Raw genomic sequence first — 25146 nt, 5'->3', positions numbered from 1 at the left:
GAAACGCTGACTTGACTCACTATTCTTCAGGACTCTTGGAGAAAGGATCTGGGGTGAAGCAACTGAGCTTACTGGATGACAAGATACCTCCTAAGTCCCCACACCCAAAACGTACCATCTGGCTGTCTCGAAGCCAGTCAGACATTTTCTCCAATAAGCCCCCACGTACAGTGAACGTCTTGGATCCCTACTACCAGCCACAACGAGTTGGTGCTGCTCGAGCCCCCAAAATCAACCCTTTCAGTGCTCGCCAGGACCTCAAAGGTGGCAAGATCAAGTTCTTTGACCTGCCCAGCAAATCTGTCATCTCCCTGGTATTTGACCTGGATGCACCAGGGCCTGGAACGATGCCCATGGCTGACTGGCAGGAGCCCCTGGGCCCACCTGCTCGCCGGTGGCGTTCTTTGCCTAGTTCACCTGAGTTCTTGCATCAGGAGGCTTGTCCATTTGTGGGCCGGGAAGAATCACTATCTGATGGGCCCCCACCACGCCTCAGCAGTCACAAGTACAGAGTAAGGGAGATCCCACCATTCCGAGCATCTGCCCAGCCAGCTGCTCCAGCCCATGAGGCCATGGACTGCTCCAACCCCCAGGAAGAAAATGGTTTTGGGCCCAGGCCCCAGGGGGTCAGTCCATGCCTTGCAGGTGACCCTGAGGAGATGGAGGTGGAAGAAGAAAGGCCAAGAGACTCGGCTCCAGTCCCCTTCTCTGTCTCAGGCATGGGCCTGAGGACCCAGGGAGAACAGGATGGGTGAGCAGAGTTCATCCCCACCTCACCTTGGGGACAGACCTTCAGCTGAAGCCACAGGGCCCCCTTGGTGCAAAGCCTAGACTCTTCCCCAGGGCCCACAGAGCACGCAAGCTAAGCCAAGCCAGACTCATCTGTGAGGCTCCCACTGCCCAGTGGCTATGTGAGGTGAAGTAGCCATGAGAGACATTCCTAGTTAGGGCCAATGGCTGATACGAAGCCTCTGAAATCCAGCAAGGAGCTCTGGCTCCCACCAGATCCCTGAGACTTCCCAACAGGACCAGAGGATTCCTAGTTCCTGTGAGCTGGCAGGCAGCTATTACCCCAGGTTCTTCTCCTACCCCGGGTCTGTTTCTTGCCCTTTCCTGGGACATATAAGCTAATGGATGGAACCTGGACAGGAGATCATAAAGGGCATGGCTATTTCTCAGACCTGAAGACTGGGGTGCTTCTTGCCAGAATGTCTAAGACACTTGAATAATAATTGCTGTTTGCACTTACTGCACAGCCAGACCATGTCACTACATTTCTATGCAAGGCAAGGCAGAGTGGTGGTCGTGGCTCTCAGCTAACCTATTCAAAGATCTTTTCCAGTTGATTAATCTATTTTCATATTTATGAAGGAGTCTTAATGTTCTGCCCTAAAAGACTTTCAACCTTGTGGTTGGGAGTGGGGCTGATTTTGTAGGCCCTAGGGCCTGCTCTGTGAATTTGTCGACACATGATACACCCAACTGATTTATACATGGACTGATTTCTTCCCTTTCTGCTATGGCCGGAGCTATGGGAACAGTCTGTCCTAATAGAACCACAATAAGAAATAACCAAAGATGAAGCTGGTCAGATATTTTCATATCTTGTTTCTGATTTGTTTTTTTTTGGTAAAACTTTCCCAGGACACTTTGAGATTTAAAAATGAATAAAGTCGGTGTTACAGGTGCTGGTCAGCCTTCTTACTTGTACCCTTGTTCTTCAGCCTCTGGGGTAAAGGCAGAAATGCCAGAGCAGTGCAACAGTATCTCTGCCAGGACCCCATCCTTTCCCCGAGTAGTTGGGATTAAGTCACTCACAGGCTAAAGGGATCCAGACCCCTCTGATCCACTCTCAGCTTCTCTTCCTAGGCCCTGAGTGCTGCGTGAAAGTTGGGTCAGCTGCTGCCCCAAGCCAGCTTCATCTTCTGGTTGTGGGCTTTGGAAGAACGGGAAAACTGGCTCTTAACCACTGTGAGGGGGACAGCTTTGCCACTCAGGTATACCTTGTTGTGACATTCAGGTAGCCATGGTTCAGAGCTACAGGGCTGGGATGCTTGGCTCACTCCCACATAGGCCATCACATAACCTGTCATAAAGGCATCAAAACCAGCCCGATGCAGTCCATCCCCAGGCACTGGGTTAGGACTGACTTGCCTCTCTGGCGCTTCTGAGGTGGCCATGTCAGTTGTGACTTGCCTCTCTGGCACTTCTGAGGTGGCCATGTCAGTTGTAACTTGCCTTTCTGGCACGTCTGAGGTGGCCATGTCAGTTGTCTCAGCACTTGCTGCTTTAGGCTCCATCTCCAGGTCATTTGTGTGACCTTGCCCTGAGCCAGGTTGGGTCCCAGTCTCATCCTCAGCCACCTCCTGCTCAGTTTCCTCAGGCTTGAGGTTGTCCTTACAGACCTGCTTGGTGGGAGGACTGTCTTCAGCTTCCCTAGAAGGCTGTTTCCCAGGCAGGCCCAACAAAGCCCTCCGCCGTTTTTCCTTACGTCGTCTCCGTCGCCTCTTGTCCTCCAGCGCAGCTTCATCAGTGTCAATGATAAGGTCAATATCATGGGACCGAGGACACTGTGGTCCCAGGGGGCACCAACCATAGGCCTAGAGGTAGGAAAGAAGCTTAGAGAGGGTTTCCAGGCATCAAAGTCCCTTCCCCAGTAAACGGGCAGGTGTGCTCACCGAGAAGTTGTCACAGATGCTGGTGGAATGAGTACGATAGGTGGGGGGCGGCGCACAGCAGCGGTAGTCAATATGGGCCCTCATGCTAGAAGGATAGCTGCAGAACTCCAGGGTCAGATGTGGGCTGCCAGCTGCCCGCTGCTTCCCATTTTCCCGTTCACTGCAACATAACAAAAGGATATAGGTCCACTAGCATGTAAGCTCCGTGAGAGTAGGGGTTTTTGTCTGTTCTGTTCACTGCTGAACCCTTGGCACTAAAGCAGTGCCTGGCCCATGGTAGGCACTCACTGAATATCTTAAGTGAACGAAATAATCAGGCTTATGCCAGGCCCCACCCCGTTCCCTCAACCAGTCCCTCACCATTTCCGGAAGGCATATTCTAGGTAGGAGGCCAGAAAGCGGGCATGAAACTCAGCAGCATATTTGGTGTCATAAATGCCAGCGGGGAACATTTCACAAAGGTCAGCAGTGAAGGTTCCCAAGTTCTCAGGCAGGTGTGCATAAAAGTTCTGGTAGAGGAACACCAAGTCTATCAGACCATTGTGTAGTACCAGGGGCCGGCGGGCCCGGATCAGCTCCAGGAACAGTGTCCTCACTGACTGCCTCTGACTCTCATCACCCTAGGTGGAAAGAAAGGGGTCATCAAGAAGGATAGAGTGCCTTAGGGAACCTCTTTTGCAGGACACCTGTCCCAGGCAGCCTCACCTGGAAAGTTCTCCCTTGCTTTCATCTAATTTACTGCTATTCACCAGTATATCAATCTTGTTTCTCCAGCTCTGTCACTGGTGAGGCCCCATACTCCCTAAGAAGCAGATCCTCCCCAGTGTACCCAGCCTAGAGTAGTAAGAAATGAATTCACAGAAGAGGCAGTCTCAAGGCTGAAGATCTACCTTGTCATTGCCCTTGTGGTAGGGGATTCCCTGAGCGTACTGCCGGTTGAAGTTGAAGCCATGCTGTACCAGGAACTGCACAGACTTTGGTTCTATGACATACTCTTCCATGCACAGTAGGGTCAGATTGAACACTTGCGCCAGGTATGAGTGTTCACCCTGGGAGAAAAACAGATTCTGCTACATCCAGCCTTAGGAGAAAAAAAACCTCATAGCTGATGTTCCTCAGTATTTTAATCCCTCCTTCCCTTGCCACAGATCTGGGATGGGGGTAAGAGTAACCCATACCTTGTCTGGCTGCTGCTTGAAGCAGGCGAGGCCCAGGGAGAGGATGGAACGGGTCCTGGCAGCATGACACACGGCCTTGTAACGTTCCTCGATGCACCTTGGGGTTGGGTTTGGGGGTGGCTGTGGCTGGGAGTTAGCCTCATGAAAGACCCAAACCACCCAGGACTGTGACCTCCACTCCAGGGTTGAGGTCTGCCCTTCCTGGCAAGGCTAAGACTAAAGAGATCAGGGCTTATACTTACTGGTTCAGCAAACATTTTCTGTCCCCAAGCCCACTCAGTTCCTATGGATCAGTAAAGGGAGAGCTGTTAGGTTCTGCAGTACCAGCCCTTTAACCACCACCTGCTCTCCCAGTTCCCTAGCTCTCACCGTGTCCACAGCCACAAAGTTAGCCGTCTTTATGGCCAGGAGGAGGGATGGCCACATCTCCTTGAAGTTGTCACTTTGCACATCCACCACGGGAACCTGGACTACTAGCTCCTCCCCAGATTTTGTCCTTTGGCTGACACCATCTGGAGATAAGAAGGGTGATGGATATTAATGCTCAGGAAAGAGCCAAGGGAACAGACACCAAGCTAGGCCATGGCTAGGGGCAGCTTCCCCCTCAAGAGTTATATTGCATATGCTTTATACACAGGATTGGAGTGAACAGTGCCCTAAATTTGGGGAGAGAAAGCTTGGGTCTTCCAGTGGTTGATGTAAAATTCTAGGAAAATATTTCCCCTTAGCATCAAAACCTGTAAAAGTGGAAGACTGAACTAGATAATCTGTTGAGGTTCCTTTTCCCCATATCCTGCAGGAAATACTTTGCAAGGTTTGAGGACTTCAGGCCCGTGATATCCCACAACGCTCTGTAACCGTTCCCATGGTGCCTCAGCCACAAGCGGCAGTAGCCAGGTTGCGCCAGAACCTAATAGATAACGCCCCAATCCGTCCCACTTCCTGTGGACCACAACTCCCAACCTCCCCCAATAAACAGCGCTTTCAACTCCAAACTACATCTCCCGAGATGCCCTCACTGGTCCTAACTAGCCTCCCAACACTCCAGGCTTTTGGAGGTGGGACCGCGGTGCACACCGGGACATGTAGTCTCCTCGTGGCCGATTCAAAAGGAAGGCGCAAGTCCTCTGAAACTTGAGGCCGGTTTCTTAGCACTACGAGTCCGAGACCCTCCGCTGCCTCCGAGCGCACAGGCTTTGAAAACGGCCCCTGGGAAAGCCACTCACCGTCTGAGACCGCGGGAGCTGAGGCTGCGCCATCGTCACTCTCGGCGGCCATGACACCACGGGTCCCTCGCCAGTATAGTCAGTCACTGGGCACGGGGGACTTCCGCTTCTTCTCCTGTCTTGGTTCCTGCAGTCGGGGATGGGGCGGGGTCTCATGCCCAGAATCGCCGAACGGTCGGACTACCTTTAAGATCTCCTGGGTCTGGTGCGGAAGAGGCAGCCTGGCGCGCGCTGGAATCCTATTGGCCGGCGTGGATCGGCTCGCCGCCAAAATTGGCCGGGGCCACGCCCCCTGGAGTTCGCCGTTGAGCTTGGCGCGGGAGATCACGCGGGAGGTAATTCCTTCTTCCCGTGCGACCCGGCGGGAACGCAGGCTTTCGCGTTACGCTGTCTTCATCGACTCTGCCCCGCTGTGGGGATTGGGGCTTTTATGTCTGTAGAGGATGAGATTATACCTGAGCTAAGCTTAAAGCAACCGTAGGAGTTATGCAGACTAGAGAGTGTGCGGGGGAAAAAGGATTTGGGAAAAGGCAAGCTCCTAGGAAGGGTGGAGAGCTGGTTGCATTCCAGCGAGTGAAAGGAGCCAGGGAGGGGGACAGGAGATGAGGCTGCGGAGGGTGAAAGCGACCGCTGGCGGGGACACTTTTGAAACAATAGACGCGCGTGATAATAAGGACTTGAATTAGGCTCCAGCAGTGACAGCTTGTAAGCAATTAGGAGTTATAGTTGTTCTGAGGGGTTTTGGATTTGATTTCTGCTACTGAGAGTTGTTCCTACTGTAGAGCAGAACTTTCCCAAGAGTTCCACCAAGGACTCAACCTTTTCTCTCTCTGATTATTTGCTGTTTCCAGTTCATCCTTTCTCTCTACTGAATCTTTTTGTCATCGTTCTGAATTGTTTGGATTTCTCCCATTCGGAAAAAAAGGGGTACTTTTTATGCAATTTGCCTGGCACTGTGCACAACAGTCAACAAAAGACAGCCAAGTTTCTTTCATGGAATTTTACGGTTAAGTGGGGAAAGCAGACACTGATCAAAGAATCACAAATAAACATGAAAATATGATTGGTATAAGAGCAACAATGGAGAAGTACAGAAGAGGGTAAGACTGGGGGGGTGGGGGAGAATCTGATTTGGACATTTAAGTCTAGACCTGAAGAGTGAATAAATGTTAGGTAAAACAGAAGAGCTGTTCAAGCAGAGGAAATGAACTGGGTGAGGCCTCAAGGTGGACAGACACTTTGGGAATTGAGGCAACTATTTCAGGCAAACATGGCTTGGCTTCCCTGGTGGCTCAGAGGTTAAAGCGTCTGCCTGCAATGTGGGAGACGGGTTGGATCCTTGGGTTGGGAAGATCCCCTGGAGAAGGAAATGGCAACCCACTCCAGTATTCTTGCCTGGAGAATCCCATGGAGAGAGGAGCCTGGTAGGCTACAGTCCACGGGGTCACAAAGAGTTGGACGCGACTGAGGGACTTCACTTTCATGGCTGGAGTACAGTGGGTGAGGGGATGAGGCAGGTTGAGCTGTTTGTATCCTGCAAAGATACATTAAGAGAATTGGCTCCTGAGAGCAATGGGTGTGACAGCCAAAGTCCTCCGGTGGCCTACAAGGTACTTTGTAATCCTATTCCCCCCACCTTGTTTGAAATGGCACCCACTCCAGTATTCTTGCCTGGAGAAGTTCATGGATAGAGGAGCCTGGAGGGCTACAGTCACAAAATGACTGAGCCACTTTCAGTTTCCCCTTCTTTACCTCTTTGACCTCACCTACTACTCACCCCTTCCATTTCTAACCACACTGACTTCCTAAGTCTACAAACACACCAGGAATCCTGCTTAGGGCCTTTGGACTAGCTTCTCAGGATACCTTTCCCACAGGTAGTCATCTATATGAATAACTCCTTTAACTGCTTTAAGTCATTGGTCAAGTATTGCTCTAACAAGGCCCACCTTGACCACGTTCTTTAACATTGCGACATTCCACCACCCTCACTTATTTCTTATCCCCTTCACAAGTCTACTTTGACTGTTTATGCTAGTTTTTATCACCTAACATCCTATATAATTGGCTGATTTTGTGCATTATTTTTTGTAGACCCCATAAACTCTATGAAGGCCCAAACCTTTGATGTTTTATTTATTGAAGTATTCCAAGTACCTAAAACTGCTTGGCATATAGTAGGCACTCCATAAGGAATTATGGAAGTCTGAGTTTGGTCAAGGAACTTTTGCTAGGAAGTGGGTGTGTCTTGTGGATGAGATTGGAGGAAGAAGAGAGAACATTCCTCCATATAATGGGATAAAGGAGAAGGAAAGTGTAGATGGAGGGAAGTTTATGCATTGGTTCTTTTTTTCTGAAGGCAGAAGCAAGCTCTTTTGATGAAGATGAGGTGTGAAGCATAGCTAGAATATGGAAGCAGCCTAGATGTCCATCAACACATAAGTGGATAAAGAAGTTGTGGTATATATACACAATGGAATATTGCTGCTAAGTCACTTCAGTCGTGTCCGACTCTGTGCAACCCCATAGATGGCAGCCCACTAGGCTCACCTGTCCCTGGGATTCTCCAGGCAAGAACACTGGAGTGGGTTGCCATTTCCTTCTCCAATGCATGAAAGTGAAAAGTGAAGTTGCTCAGTCATGTCCAACTCTTAGCGACCCCATGGACTGCAGCCTACCAGGCTCCTCCATCCATGGGATTTGCCAGGCAAGAGTGCTGGAGTGGGGTGCCATTGCTTTCTCCGAATGGAATATTACTCATCCATAAAAAGGAACACATTTGAGTCAGTTCTAAAGAGGTGGATGAACCTAGAACCTATTATACAGAGTGAAGTGAGTCAGAGATAAATACTGTATTCTAACACATATATATGGAATCTAGAAAAATGGTACTGAAAAATTTATTTACAGGGCAGCAGTGGAGAAACAGACAGAGGATAGACTTATGGACATTGGAAGAGGGGAGGAGAGGGTGAGATATATGGAAAGAGTAACATGGAAACTTATATTACCATATATAAAATAGATAGCCAACGGGAATTTGCTGTATGGCTCAGGAAACTCAAACAGGGGCTCTGTATTAACCGAGAGGGTTGGGATGGGAAGGGAGTTTGAAAAGGGAGGGATATATGTATACCTATGGCTGATTCAAATTGCCAACATCCGCTGGATCATCGAAAAAGCAAGAGTTCCAGAAAAACATATATTTCTGCTTTATTGACTATGCCAAAGCCTTGGATCACAATAAACTGTGGAAAATTCTGAAAGAGATGGGAATACCAGACCACCTGATCTGCCTCTTGAGAAACCTGTATGCAGGTCAGGAAGCAACAGTTAGAACTGGACATGGAACAACAAACTGGTTCCAAACAGGAAAAGGAATATGTCAAGGCTGTATATTGTCACCCTGGTTATTTAACTTATATGCAGAGTACATCATGAGAAATGCTGGGCTGGAGGAAGCACAAGCTGGAATCAAGATTGCCAGAAGAAATATCAATAACCTCAGATATGCAGATGACACCACCCTATGGCAGAAAGTGAAGAAGCCTCTAGATGAAAGTGAAAGAGGAGAGGGAAAAAGTTGGCTTAAAGCTCAACATTTAGCAAACTAAGATCATGGCATCCGGTCCCATCACTTCATGGCAGATAGATGGGGAAACAGTGGAAACAGTGGCTGACTTTATTTTTCTGGGCTCCAAAATCACTGTAGATGGTGATTGCATCCATGAAATTAAAAGATGCTTACTCCTTCGAAGGAAAGTTATGACCAACCTAGACAGCATATTAAAAAGCAGAGACATTACTTTACCAATAAAGGTCCATCTAGTCAAGGCTATGGTTTTTCTAGTGGTCATGTATGGATGTGAGAGTTGGACTATAGAGAAAGCTGAGCGCCGAAGAATTGATGCTTTTGAAGTGTGGTGTTGGAGAAGACTCTTGAGAGTCCTTTGGACTGCAAGGAGATCCAACCAGTCCATCCTAAAGGAGGTCAGTCCTGGGTATTCATTGGAAGGACTGATGTTGAAGCTCAAACTCCAATACTTTGGCCACCTGATGTGAAGAGCTGACTCATTGGAAAAGACCCTGATGCTGGGAAAGATTGAGGGCAGGAGGGGAAGGGGAGGACAGAGGATGAGATGGTTGGATGGCATCACTGAATTGGTGGACATGGGTTTGGGTGGATTCCAGGAGTTGGTGATGGACAGGGAGGCCTGACATTCATGGGGTCGCAAAGAGTCAGACATGACTGAGCAACTGAACTGAATGGCTGATTCATGTTGAGGTTTGACAGAGAACAGCAAAATTCTGTAAAGCAATTACCCTTTAATTAAAAAAAAAATCAGATGTGAAGCAAAAAGTTTGAGGAGAGGGTTTGAACCAGAGTTTCAGCAGGGACTGCAGCAGAGCCACGTATAGCTCTGCAGGCAGACCTTTGGAGTTTGAATCAAAAAGTTTCCTGATCACAAGCGTCAGCTTCCTCGTAACTGAAATGGAGGTAATCCTAGAACATACCTCATGAGATTGTTAAAGAGACTGAGTAAGAACTCTGGCATGTATAACACTCACTAACTTAGCTGTTAGATAAAAGGTAAAATCAGCAGCCAGAACAGTTAGGGAGCAGTGAAGATCAACCAGATGTTTTCTCATTACTAGTGGATAGGCAGCTGTGATTTACTAAATCAGTAGAAGATTAGAAATAAAAATAGCTCATTTCCCCCTCTTCCCAGCTTGCCATCTGCTCTCAGGCAAATCTTTTACCCTCTCTGATCCTTAATTTCTCTGTTTTCTTTTTCCCTTTGCATTTTATTTTTAAAATCATCACTGAGGTTTCTCCTTTCTATAGGATGGTTTAGACTAGATGATTACTAAAGGCTGTTTCACGGATCACCAGTCCAGGTTCAATGCATGAGACAGGGTGCTCAGGGCTAGTGCACTGGGATGACCCAGAGGGATGGGATGGGGAGGGAGGTGGGAGGGGGAGTTCAGGATGGGGAACACATGTAAACCCATGGCTGATTCATGTCAATGTATGGCAAAAACCACTACAATATTGTAAAGTAACTAGTCTCCAATTAAAATTTAGGAAAAAAAAAAAAAAAAGGCTGTTTCAGTGTAAATGTGCTACATCTCTAAGGAGATAAACCTCTTACACCTGAGCTCCCAGGGATACACATATGCTCCTGCACAGGAGGCTTTGGTCCTTGACTCAGCCCAGCTCTGACCTCTTATTTATGTCTCCAGGTGTATACTAATGCTGGTTCTACTAAGGCCACTTGCAGAAGTTCAGCCCTACTGGTCATACCTCAGTACCACAGCCAGCTAAGAGTAAGTAAGCCCGTGAGCATCCGGGGGGTGCTTGAGAAAAGCTAGACACTTTATATGAATGGTGTGGGGAGGGAGGTAGCTTTACCCTCTATAGGACCCTAAGATTCAGCCTCATGGTGACTGACATACTTTGGCTGGGCCACTCTGTTCTAGCTGATCATGAAGAAGCCACGAGCAGCTGTGGGGAATCGAAGTGGTCGCAGGAAGCAGGCATCCAGCCAGGAGGGAAAGGAGAAATGTGCCTTTGGCAGCAGCCAGGCCAAGCCGTCTGCCCCCAGTGGTGAGGATCTGGGTCCTAATCAGACTCAGGGGCTGGTTTAATTGGCCGTGAAAGGGGGCAAATTCAGGCTGAGAAGAGAGCATGGTATGTATCAAGTCATTAGGGGACTAATTAAGGATCTAATTCTGACTTTGCTCTGTACTTTGGGATAATTGCTCTGTATAAGATGCTTTCTATCAGTGACATGGAGCAGTAGTTTGTGCATTTCCTTCCTCACTTGGCTTTCATGGGATCCAACGAGTTTATCAGCCTGAACGTGTTCTGTGAATGGGAAGGCCCTCCACAGGTGTATGTTTGGCAGAAACTTGGATTTTCATTATGATCCAGAGACAAAGGAGCCAGGGGTACCTCCCTGGGGAAATAAAGGCTAGAAACTTGACGTAGGCTACGAAACCCTGGAGCCTCCCGGTCTGAGCTCAATCAAGGGATTAGAGTGGGAGTGTCCACTTAAGCCTTAAGTGGACAGCCTAAAACCAGGCCTCTGGTGCACAGCCTGTGCAGGGATGATCCCTGAGTTTTCTGAAACCCCAGCAGGCCCAGCCAGGCAGCAGAAGGCGTTATTGCAGGCCTCTGTCTCCCCATACCATCTATTCCGAGATGTGGCTGAGGTCACAGCCTTCCAGGAGAGCTTGCTGGGCTGGTATGACCAAAAGAAGCGGGACCTACCCTGGAGAAGGCTGGTAGGAGGACAATGGATGTGAGGGGGTAGGTAGGAGACTGGTGCCCAGCGCCTTCCACACTAACTGTCCATCTGGGATTGCATTGGCAGGTGGAGGGTGAGGTGGACCTAGACAGGCGGGCATACGCTGGTGAGTACATCTCCTTGGAGCAGGGCTGCTTTGCCTAGACGACCTCAGGTTTGGGGTCTAGGAGCTGTGGGCTAAGAGTAGGGCAGCCAGCGGTGTCCTCACGCCAGCCCCTCTTCCCCAGTGTGGGTCTCAGAGGTCATGCTGCAGCAGACCCAGGTTGCCACGGTGATCAACTATTATACCCGATGGATGCAGGTGACTTCCGGGAACAAAGGGATGGGTCAGTCATGGTCCAGACCCCAGATGACTCCTTGGGGGTGGGGATAAAATAAGGCCTTCTCCACTTCCTTCACCTTTGGCCTCATCTCTTTTTGTCTGCCTTCGGGCTGTAGAAGTGGCCAACGCTGCAGGACCTGGCCAGTGCTTCCCTGGAGGTGAGAACCACCCTAGGGTAGGGGGAATGGGGACTACTGAGGACCGATCCCGGACCCCTCTGACCTCTGACCTCATGCACAGGAAGTTAACCAACTCTGGGCCGGCCTGGGCTATTACTCTCGAGGCCGGTGGCTACAGGAAGGAGCCCGGAAGGTAAGGGGTTGACGAGGGGTCTGGAAGCTCCAGGATCTTGGGTGCCTCGTAACCATGAACCTTCCCATTCCAATCAGGTGGTAGAGGAGCTAGGGGGCCACATGCCACGTACAGCAGAGACCCTGCAGCAGTTCCTACCTGGGGTAGGGCGGTACACAGCCGGAGCTATTGCTTCCATAGCCTTTGGCCAGGTGAGCCCACCACCCACCCCCATATTGTACGTGCCCACCTTCCTCCCAGACCAGGCTGACTCTGGACTCCTCTGTGCCAGGCCGCCGGAGTGGTAGATGGGAACGTCATACGGGTGCTGTGCCGTGTCCGAGCCATAGGTGCTGATCCTGGCAGCACTCTTGTCTCCCAGCACCTCTGGTAGGATACTAGGGTAAAGGGGAAGATTGGAAAAGGTGTCTCCAAAGGGTCTTTGGCTCAGAGCAATATTCCCTTCTTGTAGGAGCCTAGCCCAGCAGCTGGTGGACCCAGCCCGGCCAGGGGACTTTAACCAAGCAGCCATGGAGTTGGGGGCCATAGTGTGCACCCCGCAGCGCCCACTCTGCAGCCACTGCCCTGTGCAGAGCCTGTGCCGGGCACGCCAGAGGGTGAGCCACCCAAGGAAGGGAGGCAGTCAGGGGTCCTAGGGAGTGACCACTGCCCCATGGCATCCTGCCCTGTCTGTGCCTCTCAGGTGGAGCGGGAGCAGCTCTCAGCCTCACAGAGCCTGCCCGGCAGTTGTGATGTGGAGGAGTGTGGTGAGTGGCAGCCCCAGCCCTTCCCTGTGCTGTCAGGGAGGTGCCTGTGGCAGCCTCATTCCCTTTCATCCTACAACTGAGTCAGATTCTACAGAGCTGGGCAAAGACCTGCTCTTTGGGCTTGGCACCTGAGCCCACTCGGCCTGAGTGAGGCTCTTGATCTCTCTTCCCAGCTCCCAACTCTGGACAATGCCCGCTGTGTGTGCCTCCCACAGAGCCCTGGGACCAAACCCTGGGAGTAACCAACTTTCCCAGAAAGGCCAGCCGCAAGCCCCCCAGGGAGGAGTGCTCTGCCATCTGTGTTCTGGAGCAGCCCAAGGCTCTTGGGGGTGCCCGCATTCTGCTGGTGCAGAGGCCCAACTCAGGTACCTGGACCCTGGGAGTGCCGTGAGGTGGCATGAGCAACAGGGAAGAAATGGAGGCAGCAGCAGCTAAGGCCCCACCCACGCCTGGCTGCCCTTCCTCTCAGGTCTGCTGGCAGGACTGTGGGAGTTCCCATCGGTGAGTGTGAATGCGGAAGCCTCAGGGCAGCATCAGCGGGAGGCCCTGCAGCAGGAACTGCAGAGTTGGGTGGGGCCCCTCCCGGACATGCGCCTTCATCACCTGGGGCAGGTGAGTGAGGAGAGAAGTGACCAGGAATGATGGCTTCTGTGGCCACATCTCCAGGTCTGTTTCAGCCTCTTGGCACCCCCTAGGTGGTCCACACCTTCTCTCACATCAAGATGACATACCAAGTATACGGTCAGGTCCTGGAAGAACACACCCCAGTGACCATTGTACCACCTGGTGCTCGCTGGCTGACCCGGGAGGACTTTCACACTGCAGCCGTCTCCACCGCCATGAAAAAGGCACTACCTTTGTTGTCTTTGTTGTGTTTTTTCCTGTTCCCTGCATGTTCTGAGTAAACCTGTTACTATGTAAACAAATGAAAAACATATCTTAAACAAAAGGGCTGGGGCATGAAGTTAAGGGTAGAATACAGAGATTTGTCTCTTTGCGGCAAAGATGCCAGCCCTGCACTTCCCTCTTCTCATGTAGGTATTCCGCATGTATGAGGGCCAACAGCCTGGCACCTGCAAGGTGAGTCTCTTGGCCCTCACCCAGCCATCTCTCCCCAGGGCCAAATCTACAGGTTTTCAGTGAGTTAAGTGATGCATGTTTGGGTGAACAGTCTGCATGACAGAGTTCACTGGGGCAAGAGGAATAGTTTTTGACCTGAAGACCTTACAGGTAGAGAGGGGACAGGAGCAAATGATGGGGACAGTAGAGTCACAGTGTGTGAAATGTTTGTACTCAGTTTTGTGGGATATGAAGTGGGGAGCTATCATTTCTATCTGGGAGACAAGAATCAGGAATGGATGCTTGGAAGAAGCAGCTGGTAATCTAGGTCCTAGAACTAAATCATTTTCTCCAGGTTTGGAAGGAGAATCAGCAGTAAAGATATTCTTTCCTGGCCCAAGAGTTGTATGAGCCAAGGTGAAGTACCATACAGCCTGTGAGCTGTTGGATTAGTTGGAGTTGTTAGCAGGACTGGCCCAGGCCAATGAAGGCCCTGAAGGATTTTAGGTGGAGAGAGGAGTCAGATTTGCCTATTAGAAAGACTACCTCAGGCTGCCTTTTAAAGAATTGATTGATTGAAGAGTTAGACACTGGAAACAGGATGGAAGCTTTACAGTATTAAGGCTAAAATCTGAGCTAGATCAGTGGTGCGAGGGGGGGGCGAGGTGCAAGGAAGACTCTCTACTGTCACTCGCTGTTTCCTTCCTTTGTCTTCTGCACAGGGTTCCAAAAGATCCCAGGTGGCCACCCTGTCCAAACGGAAAAAGTCCAGTCCAGGCCAGCAAGTCCTGGAGAGTTTCTTTCGGCCCCACGTCCCCACTGATGCACCCAGCCTCAACACTGCAGCCCAGTGATGCCTCCACCCTGCTGAGAATCCTGTTTAATAAAATGCTTAGTTTTGTAGTCATTCTGGAGGCTTCCCACCCTCTCCTGAGCCCCTTCATTCCTCACCTCTGAGGGACCCAGAAAGTGGTAGAGCTCTGTTTGGTGCTGACTTCTGTTGAGCTCCCAGCCAGCCCTGGGCAGATGGAGGAGGGTGGTGTTCTGTCCTCCTCCAACCCCAGAAAGGGAGAAGGCAGCTGCAGGGAGCCCCTGCCAGTGGCTTACATCCAGCACTCGCCGGCCAGGTCTCTGATTGGAGCTGCGTTATCACCCTAGAGCAGGTGGTTGGGCTTAGCCCTGACTCAGCCCCTCCTTCCTGCAGTGGCTTCTCCCTAGGGAGCAGGGAAGCACAGAGGAGAATTTATTTTGCCTTAGACTCCTGTGCTCAGTGACTCTTTGGCGACCCCATGGACTGTAGCCCACCAGGCTCCTCTATTCATGGAATTTTCTAGGCAAAAATGCTGGAGTGGGTTGCGATGTAGATCATTTGTTTAGGGGTACATTACATATGGAGCGACACTGCAGGAAAACAAGTTTTTAATCATAATATTGGAGGTGTGGTGGAGAGAAATGAGGTCAGAAAGACAAGGAGGATTCAGAAATACTGATTATGTTTAATTTCCTAATCATATAATTCTGCTATTCTTTACACTTTGCATATATATTAGATACAGACAATATGAGAAATACTTCACAGTTTAAAAAATCCCACCTCTCTGGACCCCTGTGAGAGTTTCAGCTTCTGGCAGGTACTGATGAGATGGAAGCCCCTAAAGACAAAAGCATTTACTCCAGGCCTCTGTGAATGTCCCTCAGTTCCAGCAGGCCCTATGCTGAACTTTCCAATGCGCCGGGACAGCCAGCTGCATCCAGCTTGGGCCCTTTGCAGGCTTCTTGGACCCTGGCAGCTTGCTCCTGCACAGACTGCCACAGGGCCCGAATGTTGCCCTCGCCAAAGCCAGTGGCCCCCTGTCTCTGGATCAGCTCCAGGAAGAAAGTGTCCTCCGCAAACAGGGACTTGGTGAAGACCTGAAGCAGAAACTCTCCTCTGTCACCATCTAGCAAGACTCCCTGTTGGGCCAGCAGGTTAGGCTCCTGCCCTGCAGCCAGGATCTGCTCCTCCTTGCCTGGCTGCTGGTAGTAGGCCTTAGGAGGAGTCAGAAGCTGACCCCCAGCCCCTGCCACCCCTTCAATGGCTTCCTTGATACTGGGTGTGTACAGCCCTACGTGCTGCAATCCAGGCCCCCTGTTCCGGGCCAGAAACTGCTCCACCTGGTCCTGTCCGCTGGTGGCCCTTGGCAGGGACTCTGCCAGCACAAGGGTGGGGACAGCACAGCCGACAGGGCCCTGCAGGGCGGTGAGCCTTAGCCCGCCAAGCCCAGACCCTGCTGGCACCTCCAGGCCCAGCTCTGGATCCTCATCTGGGCTCAGTGGCAGGTGGTGAAAGCCTAGACAGTCGTGGAACCAGTGCATCAGTTTTGGGGAGCTGCTGGGGTTGCAGGCCAAGGTCAGGTGATCCACGTGGCTGAACCAGCCAGGGCCGGGTGCCGAGGGTACAGGACTAAAGCCAGGCAGGAAGGGCCCACTGAAGCCAGTGCGCTCCAGCAGAGTCAGGCTGAGGTTGCCTGCCGGCGAGCTGACCACGGCATAGGTGGCAGCGCCCTGCTCATCTCGCACGCTGACAGGGGGCACCGGCACGCTGCAGCCCAGCGCCGCCAGCGCCCGGGCGGCAGCACCCGCGTCGGCCACGTCGAAGCACAGGTTTGTGGCGCTGGGTATCCCATGATGCGGGTCCAGGCCATACAGCGGCTCTCTGGGGCCCGCGCCCTCATTCACCAAAAAGACAGCGTCGCCGCTGCTCAGAGCCAGTTGCCTCCAGCCGTCTGCTTCCCGCACTGCCAAAGGCTGAAAGCCAAAGAGGCGCTGCAGATCCCGGGCGAGGGGTAGCCCTGCCGGCACGTGGAAGGCAATATGACACAGACGGCGGACGGGCGCGGCCATAGCGGTCTGGATGGCGACCCTGGCCTGTCCTTTCCCTGGGGATGCTCACTTGTTCGGGACTCCGAGACGCTCAGTCTTGTCGTTGAAAGCCTGTGGAGTCCAATTTTGCCCGCAAAGCACCTTCCTCGATCTTTTTCTGGCAGAGGCCGCAGACGGACCCCCTTGGGGGCTTGCAGTTCGTGCTTCCGAGCTACCGCAAACTGGAGCTGCCTGGGGACCACCAAGTCTGAGCTGCGGCTTTTGAGAACCACGTGGAAGCAAGGCAGGGAAGGGGCGGGAGAAGGGGCGGAGCCAGTGACTGCAGCTGCCATGCTCCACCTTCTGCTCAGCCTGTGTCGCTGACGGTAACCCGGGGACACAGGACTGCCCCCTCCCACGGCCTCTGGCTGGGCCTCACCCTTGAGCACTGACCTTCCCATGGCCTCTGTCTGGGCCACACACCCTTGGGCACTGATTCTCCCTTCCCCCAACTCTCGAGATCACAATAGCTGCCTTCACTAGATTCCAGGCATTGGCCTCCCATTCATGTTCCAACCTCAGAGCAAAGGGAATCAACTCTAGTTGGGGGAAAAGCCCGGATTTTCTCCCTACAAGCACGGAATTTCTTAGCAATTTTCCTGCTTTAGCTTAAAATATTTGGAGAATTTTGCTTTTAAGTCTTAATGTTCCTAACACTTAAAATGCTTTAAGTTACAAATTTTCACTCTTTCTCCAAAGTCGTGCAGAGAAATTTATGTTATAGGAAGATAGACCATTTATATAGCTCCTAATGTAGCCACACGTTCCAGGAAACAAACTCACTCAGAAGGACAATGCAGATAGTGGGGTGCAGTTTATTACACCGGCGGCCCCAAGGCAGAGTCTCCTCTTAGCCAAGGACCCCGACCAGCATATGCGAAAATCTTTTATACCCCATGTATATGTGTCTGAACCCACCACTCCAAATTCCTTGAAACTTACATAAACCAAGGAAAATACAATCCCAATAACCCCATCATTCACGTGCTGTGTGCTCACATGCTCAAACAGTCAAACAATTAGCCAATAATCAATAAACCCGAGGTTACACTCCGATTGATACAGAAAAATTTATGGCCTGGATGGAGGAAGGGGGTGATTAGTGTATGTTTTCTCTTAGGCAAAGAGTAACCTAGATATGATCTTCAAGGTTCCCCTGTCTGGAGCGGGTCTTATCCTTCTGTTGTTGTTTTCATAGGCACTAAACACAGAGTTCAGAGTCCATTGGAAAGGCGGCTGAGCATGATCAGCATGACCAGGCCTAAGATGGAGTCCAGGCCCTATGAATTCCTTCTTCACTACATGCATCTATCTTTTGGGAAATCTCTCAGTTCCACCTCTTTTTTCAACCCCACTTCTCTCTTAATATGGTTTACCCTCCTTGTCCTAAACAAGATTTAGAGGGAAAAACAAAAAACAGTGGCTCAGGATCTGAAAGGAATAGCTGCATGGGTGTCCTTTCTCACCCTCCTGACTCTATTGAAAGAAAAGTGAAAGTCACTCAGTTGTGTCCAACTCTTTGAGATCCCATGGAATAGTCCATAGAATTCTCCAGGCCAGAATATTGGAGCGGGTAGCTGTTCCCTTCTCCAGGGGCTCTTCCCAACCCAGGGATCGAACCCAGGTCTCCTAAATTGCAGGTGGATTCTTTACCAGCTGAACCACCAGGAAAGCCTTAGGATTGAACAAGCCCTCCCTGCTGTTTGCAGTTTCTTGATTGGGTACTGGGCCAGAGAAGCTTAGTGGGGGCACTTCTGGTCTTGTCATTCAGAACAGTGTGAGATCCCTGGGTTCAGGAAATTAGGACTCTTTCGGAACTTCACTGGTAGCTGTTGAAGGGATTGGAAGGACATTCCAAGAAGGGCAGATGGCATAAGCAAAAGCTCAGTGAGGAGTGTGAGACAAGCCCTTCAGGGGACCCACGGAGCATAAGGTTGGGGAGATAGTGGGACGGATGCTATGGTCTGAGGCATTGTAAAAGAGACTCCTTTATCAGGCAGCCTGGTGTGACAACTTATTATTGAGTTTCACTGGCAAGAGGAAGAAGGATGCAACAAGGAGACAGGGCTTAGCAAAAGGCCTGGCTGAGTGTTCAGGCCTACAGTCAGTAAGTCAGTACCTGGATGCTGGTCATTAGCGGTGAAAGGCACTTTGTGCTACTCCACACACCAGTGATTTTGAGAACATGGGCTCCAGAAGCCATTAAGACCTGGTATTAAAATTCACCTCCAATTCTGACTAGCACTTGTATAACTTCGGGCAAGTTGCTTAACCTCTCTGAGCCTTAATTTCTTCATCTGTAAAAATAGGAATAATAATAGTACCTAGTTCATGGGATTGTTATGATTAAAAGAAATAGTATATGGTATAATACATGGATGAAGCACAAGCTGGAATCAAGATTGCCAGGATAAATATTAACAACCTCAGATATGCAGATGACACCACTCTTACACCAGAAAGTGAAGAACTAAAGAGCCTCTTGATGAAAGTGAAAGAGGAGAGGGAAAAAGTTGGCTTAAAGCTCAACATTCAGAAAACTAAGATCATGGCATCCAGTCCCATTACTTCATGGCAGATAGATGGGGAAACAGTGGCAACAGTGGCTGACTTTATTTTTCTGGGCTCCGAAATCACTGCAGGTGGTGACTGCAGCCATGAAATTAAAAGACGCTTACTCCTTGAAAGGAAAGTTATAACCAACCTAGATAGCATATTAAAAAGCAGAGACATTACTTTACCAACAAAGGTCCATCTAGTCAAGGCTATGGTTTTTCTAGTGGTCATGTATGGATGTGAGAGTTGGACTATAGAGAAAGCTGAGTGCTGAAGAACTGATGCTTTTGAACTTCAGTGTTGGAGAAGACTCTTGAGAGTCCCTTGGACTGCAAGGAGATCCAACCAGTCCATCCTAAGGAGATCAGTCCTGGGTGTTCATTGGAAGGACTGATGTTGAAGCTCAAACTCCAATACTTTGGCAACCTGATCCAAAGAGCTGACTCATTGGAATAGACCCTGATGCTGGGAAAGATTGAGGGCAGGAGAAGAGGACGGCAGAGGAAGAGATGGTTGGATGGCATCACCGACTCAATGGACATGGGTTTGGGTGAACTCCGGGAGTTGGTGATGGACAGGGAGGCCTGGCGTGCTGCGGCTCATGGAGTCGCAGAGTCGGAAAGGATGAGCGACTGAACTGACTGACTGGGGCTACTGATGCTGAGGGTGGAGACCTGAGCAAAGCGGCCTGTAGTACGCGAGGGCGCGTGGTCCGAGAGGTGAGGTAGTGATGCCACGCCTAACACATCTGCCGTCTACAACGACAAGGTCAGAAGAGGTCGAGGTGAGGGGTGTGGAGGGCCAAGAGGTCGAATTCGTGGAGCGCTCAGTCTAGGAAGCCGGCTACCCGAGATGCCCTCTGCCTCAGAGGAAATTCGGTTCCTCAGCAGCTTCCAGCTCTTTCCCCCACCGCTTCCCCTCCCACTTTTCGCCTCTTTCCACAGGAGAGCTCTCACCGTTCAAGCCCCTCCCACCCCTCTCCTCCCCGCTCCCCCCCCTCCCGCCTTCCTCTCCTCCCCCCTCCCCTCCCGCCTCGCCCTCCTCTCCTCACCCCCCTCCCCACTCTCCTCCCGCCTCCTCCCCGCCTCTCCCCCGCCCCGCCCTCCTCTCCCCACCCCCCACCACCGCCCTTCCATGATGGCGCCCCACTCCGCCCTTCCTGGAGCCGGCTCCTCCCAAGCTCCGGACTTACTCTCTTCCTCAGAAACGCGCTCTGGGAAGGTCCCGCCTTTCAGGTGGCGCCTCTTCCGGGCCCCGACCCTTTCAAGGAGGCTCCCTGTGTGGCTCCCTCCTTTCTGGCTTTGCCCTCGCCCTTCTTCCACGTGATCCCGTTCTCCTTGAGTTCTTGACTTTTTATAAGGAGTGACCTGGAAGACCGTAAAGAAGGTGACTTTGTGCGTGTGTTTGTGTGTGGTAAAATACACATAATATTTACCATGTTCCATTTTTAAGGTACAGTTCAATGGCATTGAGTACATTCGTGTTGTGCACCCAGCCCCTCTTCCAAGTACAGAACCCTTTTCCCACAGCTGAAGCGCTACCCAGTAGATAATTCTCCACTCGCCCCTGCCCCCAGCCGCTGGCAACCGTTATTCTATTTTAATGTCTCTGTTATAGTTTTGACTACTCTGGGTACCTCATGTAAATGAAATTGGGCAGTGTGTGTTTGGTTTATTTCATTTAGCATGATGCCTGTAAGTTTCATCCATGTTGTAAAATGTCAGAATTCCGAGTTGGTGACTTTTTAATTAATTGTTGAAGGAAGTGTGGGGGCAAGAGGAACAAACGGAAAGGCTCAGAGGCAGGAATGGGGCTGGTGTGCTGGAGCAAGGGACCAGTGAAGCTGGAAGAAGATAGGGAGGAGGGCTTTTAGCCTGTTAGGACTTTGGCTTTTACTCTGAGTAAGATGGGCTTCCGTGGTGGCTCAGATGGTAAAGAATCTGCTTGCAATGTGGGAGACACAGGTTCGATCCCTGGGTAGGGAAGATGCCCTGGAGAAGGGATATGGCTACCCACTCTAGCATTCTTGCCCAGAGAATCCCATGAACAGAGAGGAGCCTGGCGGGCTACAGGCCCTGGGGAGAGAGTCTGACAGGACTGAGTGACTAACACTCACTTAAAAAAAAAACACTTTCACTTATCTAGAAGCCATTGGAGGTTTTAAGATGAAGGCTGACATATCAGACTGCATTTTCATTGAACCTAGCCGGCTGCTGAGTTGATAATAGGCTGGAGGGGTGCCAGGGCAGACTGGGGAGGCCAGTGAAGAAACTGTTGCTTCTAACATTGTCTGGAGGTCTAGGGAAGGCTTCCAGGGGAAGTTGAGACCAGATTTTTAAGTAGGAATTGAAAAGATGAGGGGTAACTTTTATGTGTTGGAGATTGGGAGTGAAATGCTCCAGGTGGAGGACACAGCTTATACAAAGGCCTGGGAGGTGAGAGCGAGTGTAGTTGATTGACAGTTGTTAGTACAGTTGACCCTTGAACAACATGAGTTTGAACTTACATGCAGGTCCACTCATATGTGGGGTTTTTTCAGTAAATACATACTGTTGTTGTTCAGTCCCTAAATTGTGTCCAACTCTATACAACCCCATAGACTGTAAAACGCCAGTCTTCCCTGTTCTGCATCATCTCCCAGAGTATGCTCAAACTCATGAGTCAGTGATGCCATCTAACCATCTCATCCTGTGTCGTCCTCTTCTCCTCCTGCCTTCAATCTTTCCTAGCTTCAGGGTCTTTTCCAATGAGTCAGTTCTTAACATCAAGTGGCCAGAGTATTGGAGCTTCAGCATCAGTCCTTCCAATGAGTATTCAGGGTTGATGTCATCTAGGATTGACTGGTTTGATTTCCTTGCTGTCCAAGGGACTCTCAGGAGTCTTCTCCAACACCACAGTTCAAAAGCATCAATTCTTCGATGCTCAGTCTTCTTTATGGTCCAACTCTCACATCCATACATGACTACTGGAAAAATCATAGCTTTGAGTATATGAACCTTTGTCAGCAAAGTGATGTCTCTGCTTTTTAATATGCTTTCTAGATTTGTCATAGCTTTCATGCAAGGAGCAAGCGTCTTTTAATTTCATGGCTGTAGTCACTGTCCGCCATGATTTTGGAGCCCAGGAAAGTAATATTTGCCACTATTTCCATTTTTCCCACATCTATTTGCCATGAAGTGATAGGATCAGATGCCGTGATCTTAGTTTTTTGAATGCTGAATTTTAAACCACCTTTTGCACTTTTCTCTTTCACCTTCATCAAGAGGCTCTTTAGTTTCTCTTCACTTTCTGCCTTTAGGGTGATATCATCTGCATATCTGAGGGTGATCTTGATTTCAGTGTGTCAGTCATCCAGCCCAGCATTTCCTATGATGTACTCTGCATATCAGTTAAATAAGCAGGGTGACAAGATACAGTCTTGACATACCCTTTTCCCAATTTGGAACCAGTCTGTTGTTCCATGTCCAGTTCTAACTGTTGCTTCTTGTCCAGCATACAGGTTTCTCAGGAGGCAGGTAAGGTGGTCTGTCTGGTATTCCCATCTCTTTAAGAATTTCCCACAGTCTGTTGTGATCCACTCAGTCAAAGGCTTTAGCATAGTCAGTGAAACAGAATTAGATGTTTTCTGGAATTCTCTCGCTTTTTCCATGATTCAACGGATGTTGGCAATTTGATCTCTGGTTTCTCTGCCTTTTCTAAATTCAGCTTGTACATCTGGACGTTCTCAATTCACGTACTGTTGAAACCTAGCTTGAAGGATTTCAAGCATTACCTTGCTAGCATGTGAAATGAGCAGAATTGTGCAGTTTAAACATTCTTTGGCATTGCCTTTCTTTGGGATTGGAATGAAAACTGACCTTTTCCAGTCCTGTGGCCACTGCTGAGCTTTCCAAATTTGCTGGCATATAGAGTGCAGCACTTTAACAGCATCATTGTTTAGGATTTGAAATAGCTCAACTGGAATTCCATCACCTCCACTAGCTTTGTTCATAGTAATGCTTCCTAAGGCCCACTTGACTTCACACTCCAGGATATCTGGCTCTAGGTGAGTGATTATTACACCATCATGGTTATATGAGTCATTAAGACCTTTTTGGGTAAAGGTCTTCTGTGTATTCTTGCCACCTCTTTTTAATCTCTTCTGCTTCTGTTAGGTCCTTACCATTTCTTTTCTTTATTGTGCCTGTCTTTGCCTGAAATGTTTCCTTGGTATAATTTTCTTGAAGAGTTTTCTAGTCTTTCCCATTCTTTTGTTTTCCTCTATTTCTTTGCATTGTTTACTTAAGAAGACTTTCTTATCTCTGGCTTGCTATTCTTTGGAATTCTGCATTCAGTTGAGTATATCTTTTGCTTTCTTCTTTGCTTTCCCTTTCTCTTCTCAGCTATTTGTAAGGCCTCCTCAGACAATCATTTTGCCTTCTTGCATTTCTTTTTCTTTGTGATGGTTTTGGCATCATACATAAATACATACTGTATTAGTATATCATCCGTGGTATGTTGAACCTGAGGATGTGGAACAGCAGATATGGGGGGCTGACTATAAAGTTATATGCATATTTTACAGGGATTTCCAGCTGTGCAGAGATTGTCACCCCAGCCCTATCTGTTCCTTTACCACCTGTGTTGTTCATGCATGCATGCTGTCGGTTCAGCTGTGTCTGACTCTGTGTGACCCTATGGACTGTAGCCCGCCAGGCTCCTCTGTCCATGGGATTCTCCAGGCAAGAATACTAGATTGGGTTGCCATGCCCGACCCAAGGATCTGCCCGACCCAGGGATCGAACCTGTGACTCTTATGTCTCCTGAATTGTCAGGCAGCTTCTTTACTACTAGTGCCTCCTGGGAAGCCCTGTGTTGTTCAGGGGTCAACTAATTAAACCCCTAGTTTGGGAGCTTCCTGGGAGGGTGGGAGTGGCAGAATGTGTTTTCATTTCCATAGCCCTAGGGCCAGGCTCTGAAAACCTGCTGGACTAACCAGGGCACTGGATCCCACCAACACTGACATCATCAGTGATACTGATGTGATACTGGCAATCCATTCCCGCATTCTTGCTTTGAGAATCCCATGGACAGAGGAGCCTGGTGGGCTACAGTCCGTAGGGTCACACAGAGTCGGACACTATTGAGGCTACTTAACATGCATGCATGAACAACAGAGGTGGTGAAGAAAAGGATAGAGTTGGGGTGACAATCCCTGCACAGTTGGAAATCCCTGTAAAATCAGTGAACTTGCTTTACTGATTTTCCTCTCTCTCCTGTATATCTTTACTCTTTCCCTCTTAAGAGATCAATAGTTCTCTCTCATCTAGAATCTTCCATTCTGTAGTCAGATGTGTCATCTGCACCCCGCCCCCGCACCCCCCCACCCCTCGCCAACTGCTCTTGTCTCTCATCTTAAAAAAAGAAAAGAACCCGAACTGTTCCTTTCTCTTCTATCCTGCTTACTTCTACAACTGTTTTTGTATAATTCTCCTCCCTTTCACAGTCAAACTTGTAAAAATAAGTTTTCTGAAAGTAAAGTTGACTTACAATATTGTGCTAGATTCAGGTGTATAGCAGGGTGATTCAGTTATACATATATATATATATATAAATTTTTTTTTCCAGATTATTTTCCTTCTCCTTCCATCCCCTTCCCCTTTGGTAACCATAAGTTTGTTTTCTATGTCTGTGAGTCTGTTTCTGTTTTGTATTTTTCAAGATTCCACATATAAGTGATATATAATATCTGTCTTTCTCTTCTAACTTACTTCACTTTGTATGATATTCTCTAGGTTCATGAATGTTGCTGCAAATGGCAATATTTCATTCTTTTCATGGCTGACTAATATTCCATTGTATATGTATACATATATAT

The 25146-nt window shown here is 49.6% G+C and overlaps 4 protein-coding genes and 1 long non-coding RNA gene across 18 annotated transcripts in view; 3 read left to right on the top strand and 2 right to left on the bottom strand.

The window, feature by feature from the left end:
- The window catches only part of TESK2 (testis associated actin remodelling kinase 2), a 141134-nt gene extending 139446 nt beyond the window's left edge, over positions 1 to 1688 (top strand). For all 6 annotated transcript variants that reach the window (XM_069589539.1, XM_069589553.1, XM_069589544.1 and 3 more), the window contains one exon: positions 31 to 1688. In XM_069589539.1, the coding sequence (XP_069445640.1) occupies positions 31 to 755 (725 nt within the window). In that variant the 3' untranslated portion in view covers positions 756 to 1688. The remainder of the gene's footprint in view (positions 1 to 30) is intronic.
- On the bottom strand, positions 1596 to 14932 carry TOE1 (target of EGR1, exonuclease). Of its 3 annotated transcripts, none has more exons than XM_069589697.1 (9): positions 14784 to 14932; positions 5083 to 5516; positions 4226 to 4368; positions 4099 to 4139; positions 3857 to 3953; positions 3569 to 3727; positions 3039 to 3298; positions 2679 to 2838; positions 1596 to 2600 (listed from the first exon to the last, which is right to left on the bottom strand). In XM_069589697.1, the coding sequence occupies exons 2-9, from the start codon at positions 5132 to 5134 to the stop codon at positions 1896 to 1898; spliced, it is 1617 nt and encodes a 538-aa protein (XP_069445798.1). In that variant the 5' UTR covers positions 5135 to 5516; positions 14784 to 14932; the 3' UTR covers positions 1596 to 1895. The 3 variants fall into 3 exon arrangements, with proteins under 3 accessions (XP_069445798.1, XP_069445819.1, XP_069445808.1); XM_069589718.1 differs by lacking the exon at positions 14784 to 14932 and having other exon boundaries at positions 1596 to 2405; positions 2492 to 2600; positions 5083 to 5365; XM_069589707.1 differs by lacking the exon at positions 14784 to 14932 and having other exon boundaries at positions 3857 to 3911; positions 5083 to 5365.
- On the top strand, positions 4903 to 14739 carry MUTYH (mutY DNA glycosylase). 7 transcript variants are annotated; one of them, XR_011256981.1, is made up of 17 exons: positions 4903 to 5417; positions 10327 to 10410; positions 10564 to 10690; positions 11222 to 11370; positions 11460 to 11499; positions 11621 to 11694; positions 11832 to 11873; positions 11956 to 12027; positions 12105 to 12218; positions 12299 to 12396; positions 12479 to 12623; positions 12710 to 12773; positions 12947 to 13138; positions 13243 to 13274; positions 13440 to 13621; positions 13812 to 13853; positions 14555 to 14739. XR_011256981.1 is itself a non-coding variant. In XM_069589469.1 (17 exons), exons 1-17 carry the CDS (start codon positions 5133 to 5135, stop codon positions 14684 to 14686), a joined length of 1914 nt encoding a protein of 637 aa, XP_069445570.1. In that variant the 5' UTR covers positions 4903 to 5132; the 3' UTR covers positions 14687 to 14739. The 7 variants fall into 7 exon arrangements, 6 of the variants coding, with proteins under 6 accessions (XP_069445570.1, XP_069445550.1, XP_069445589.1 ...); XM_069589469.1 differs by having other exon boundaries at positions 12989 to 13138; positions 13243 to 13385; positions 13469 to 13621; XM_069589449.1 differs by having other exon boundaries at positions 13243 to 13385; positions 13469 to 13621.
- Positions 14933 to 15308: 376 nt separating the features above from the next.
- Positions 15309 to 17781, bottom strand: HPDL (4-hydroxyphenylpyruvate dioxygenase like). The gene has a single exon (XM_069590058.1). It carries the CDS (start codon positions 16713 to 16715, stop codon positions 15543 to 15545), a length of 1173 nt encoding a protein of 390 aa, XP_069446159.1. The 5' UTR covers positions 16716 to 17781; the 3' UTR covers positions 15309 to 15542.
- Positions 17782 to 20417: 2636 nt separating this feature from the next.
- Positions 20418 to 25146, top strand: part of LOC138440681 (uncharacterized) — a 66660-nt gene continuing 61931 nt past the window's right edge. Inside the window, exon 1 of the long non-coding RNA XR_011257087.1 lies at positions 20418 to 20675. This is a non-coding gene — a long non-coding RNA (uncharacterized lncRNA). The remainder of the gene's footprint in view (positions 20676 to 25146) is intronic.

The sequence above is a fragment of the Ovis canadensis genome, chromosome 1 (assembly GCF_042477335.2).
Source record: "Ovis canadensis isolate MfBH-ARS-UI-01 breed Bighorn chromosome 1, ARS-UI_OviCan_v2, whole genome shotgun sequence".
Taxonomy (NCBI): Eukaryota; Metazoa; Chordata; class Mammalia; order Artiodactyla; family Bovidae; genus Ovis; species Ovis canadensis.
This window is presented reverse-complemented; position numbering and strand designations above follow the sequence as displayed.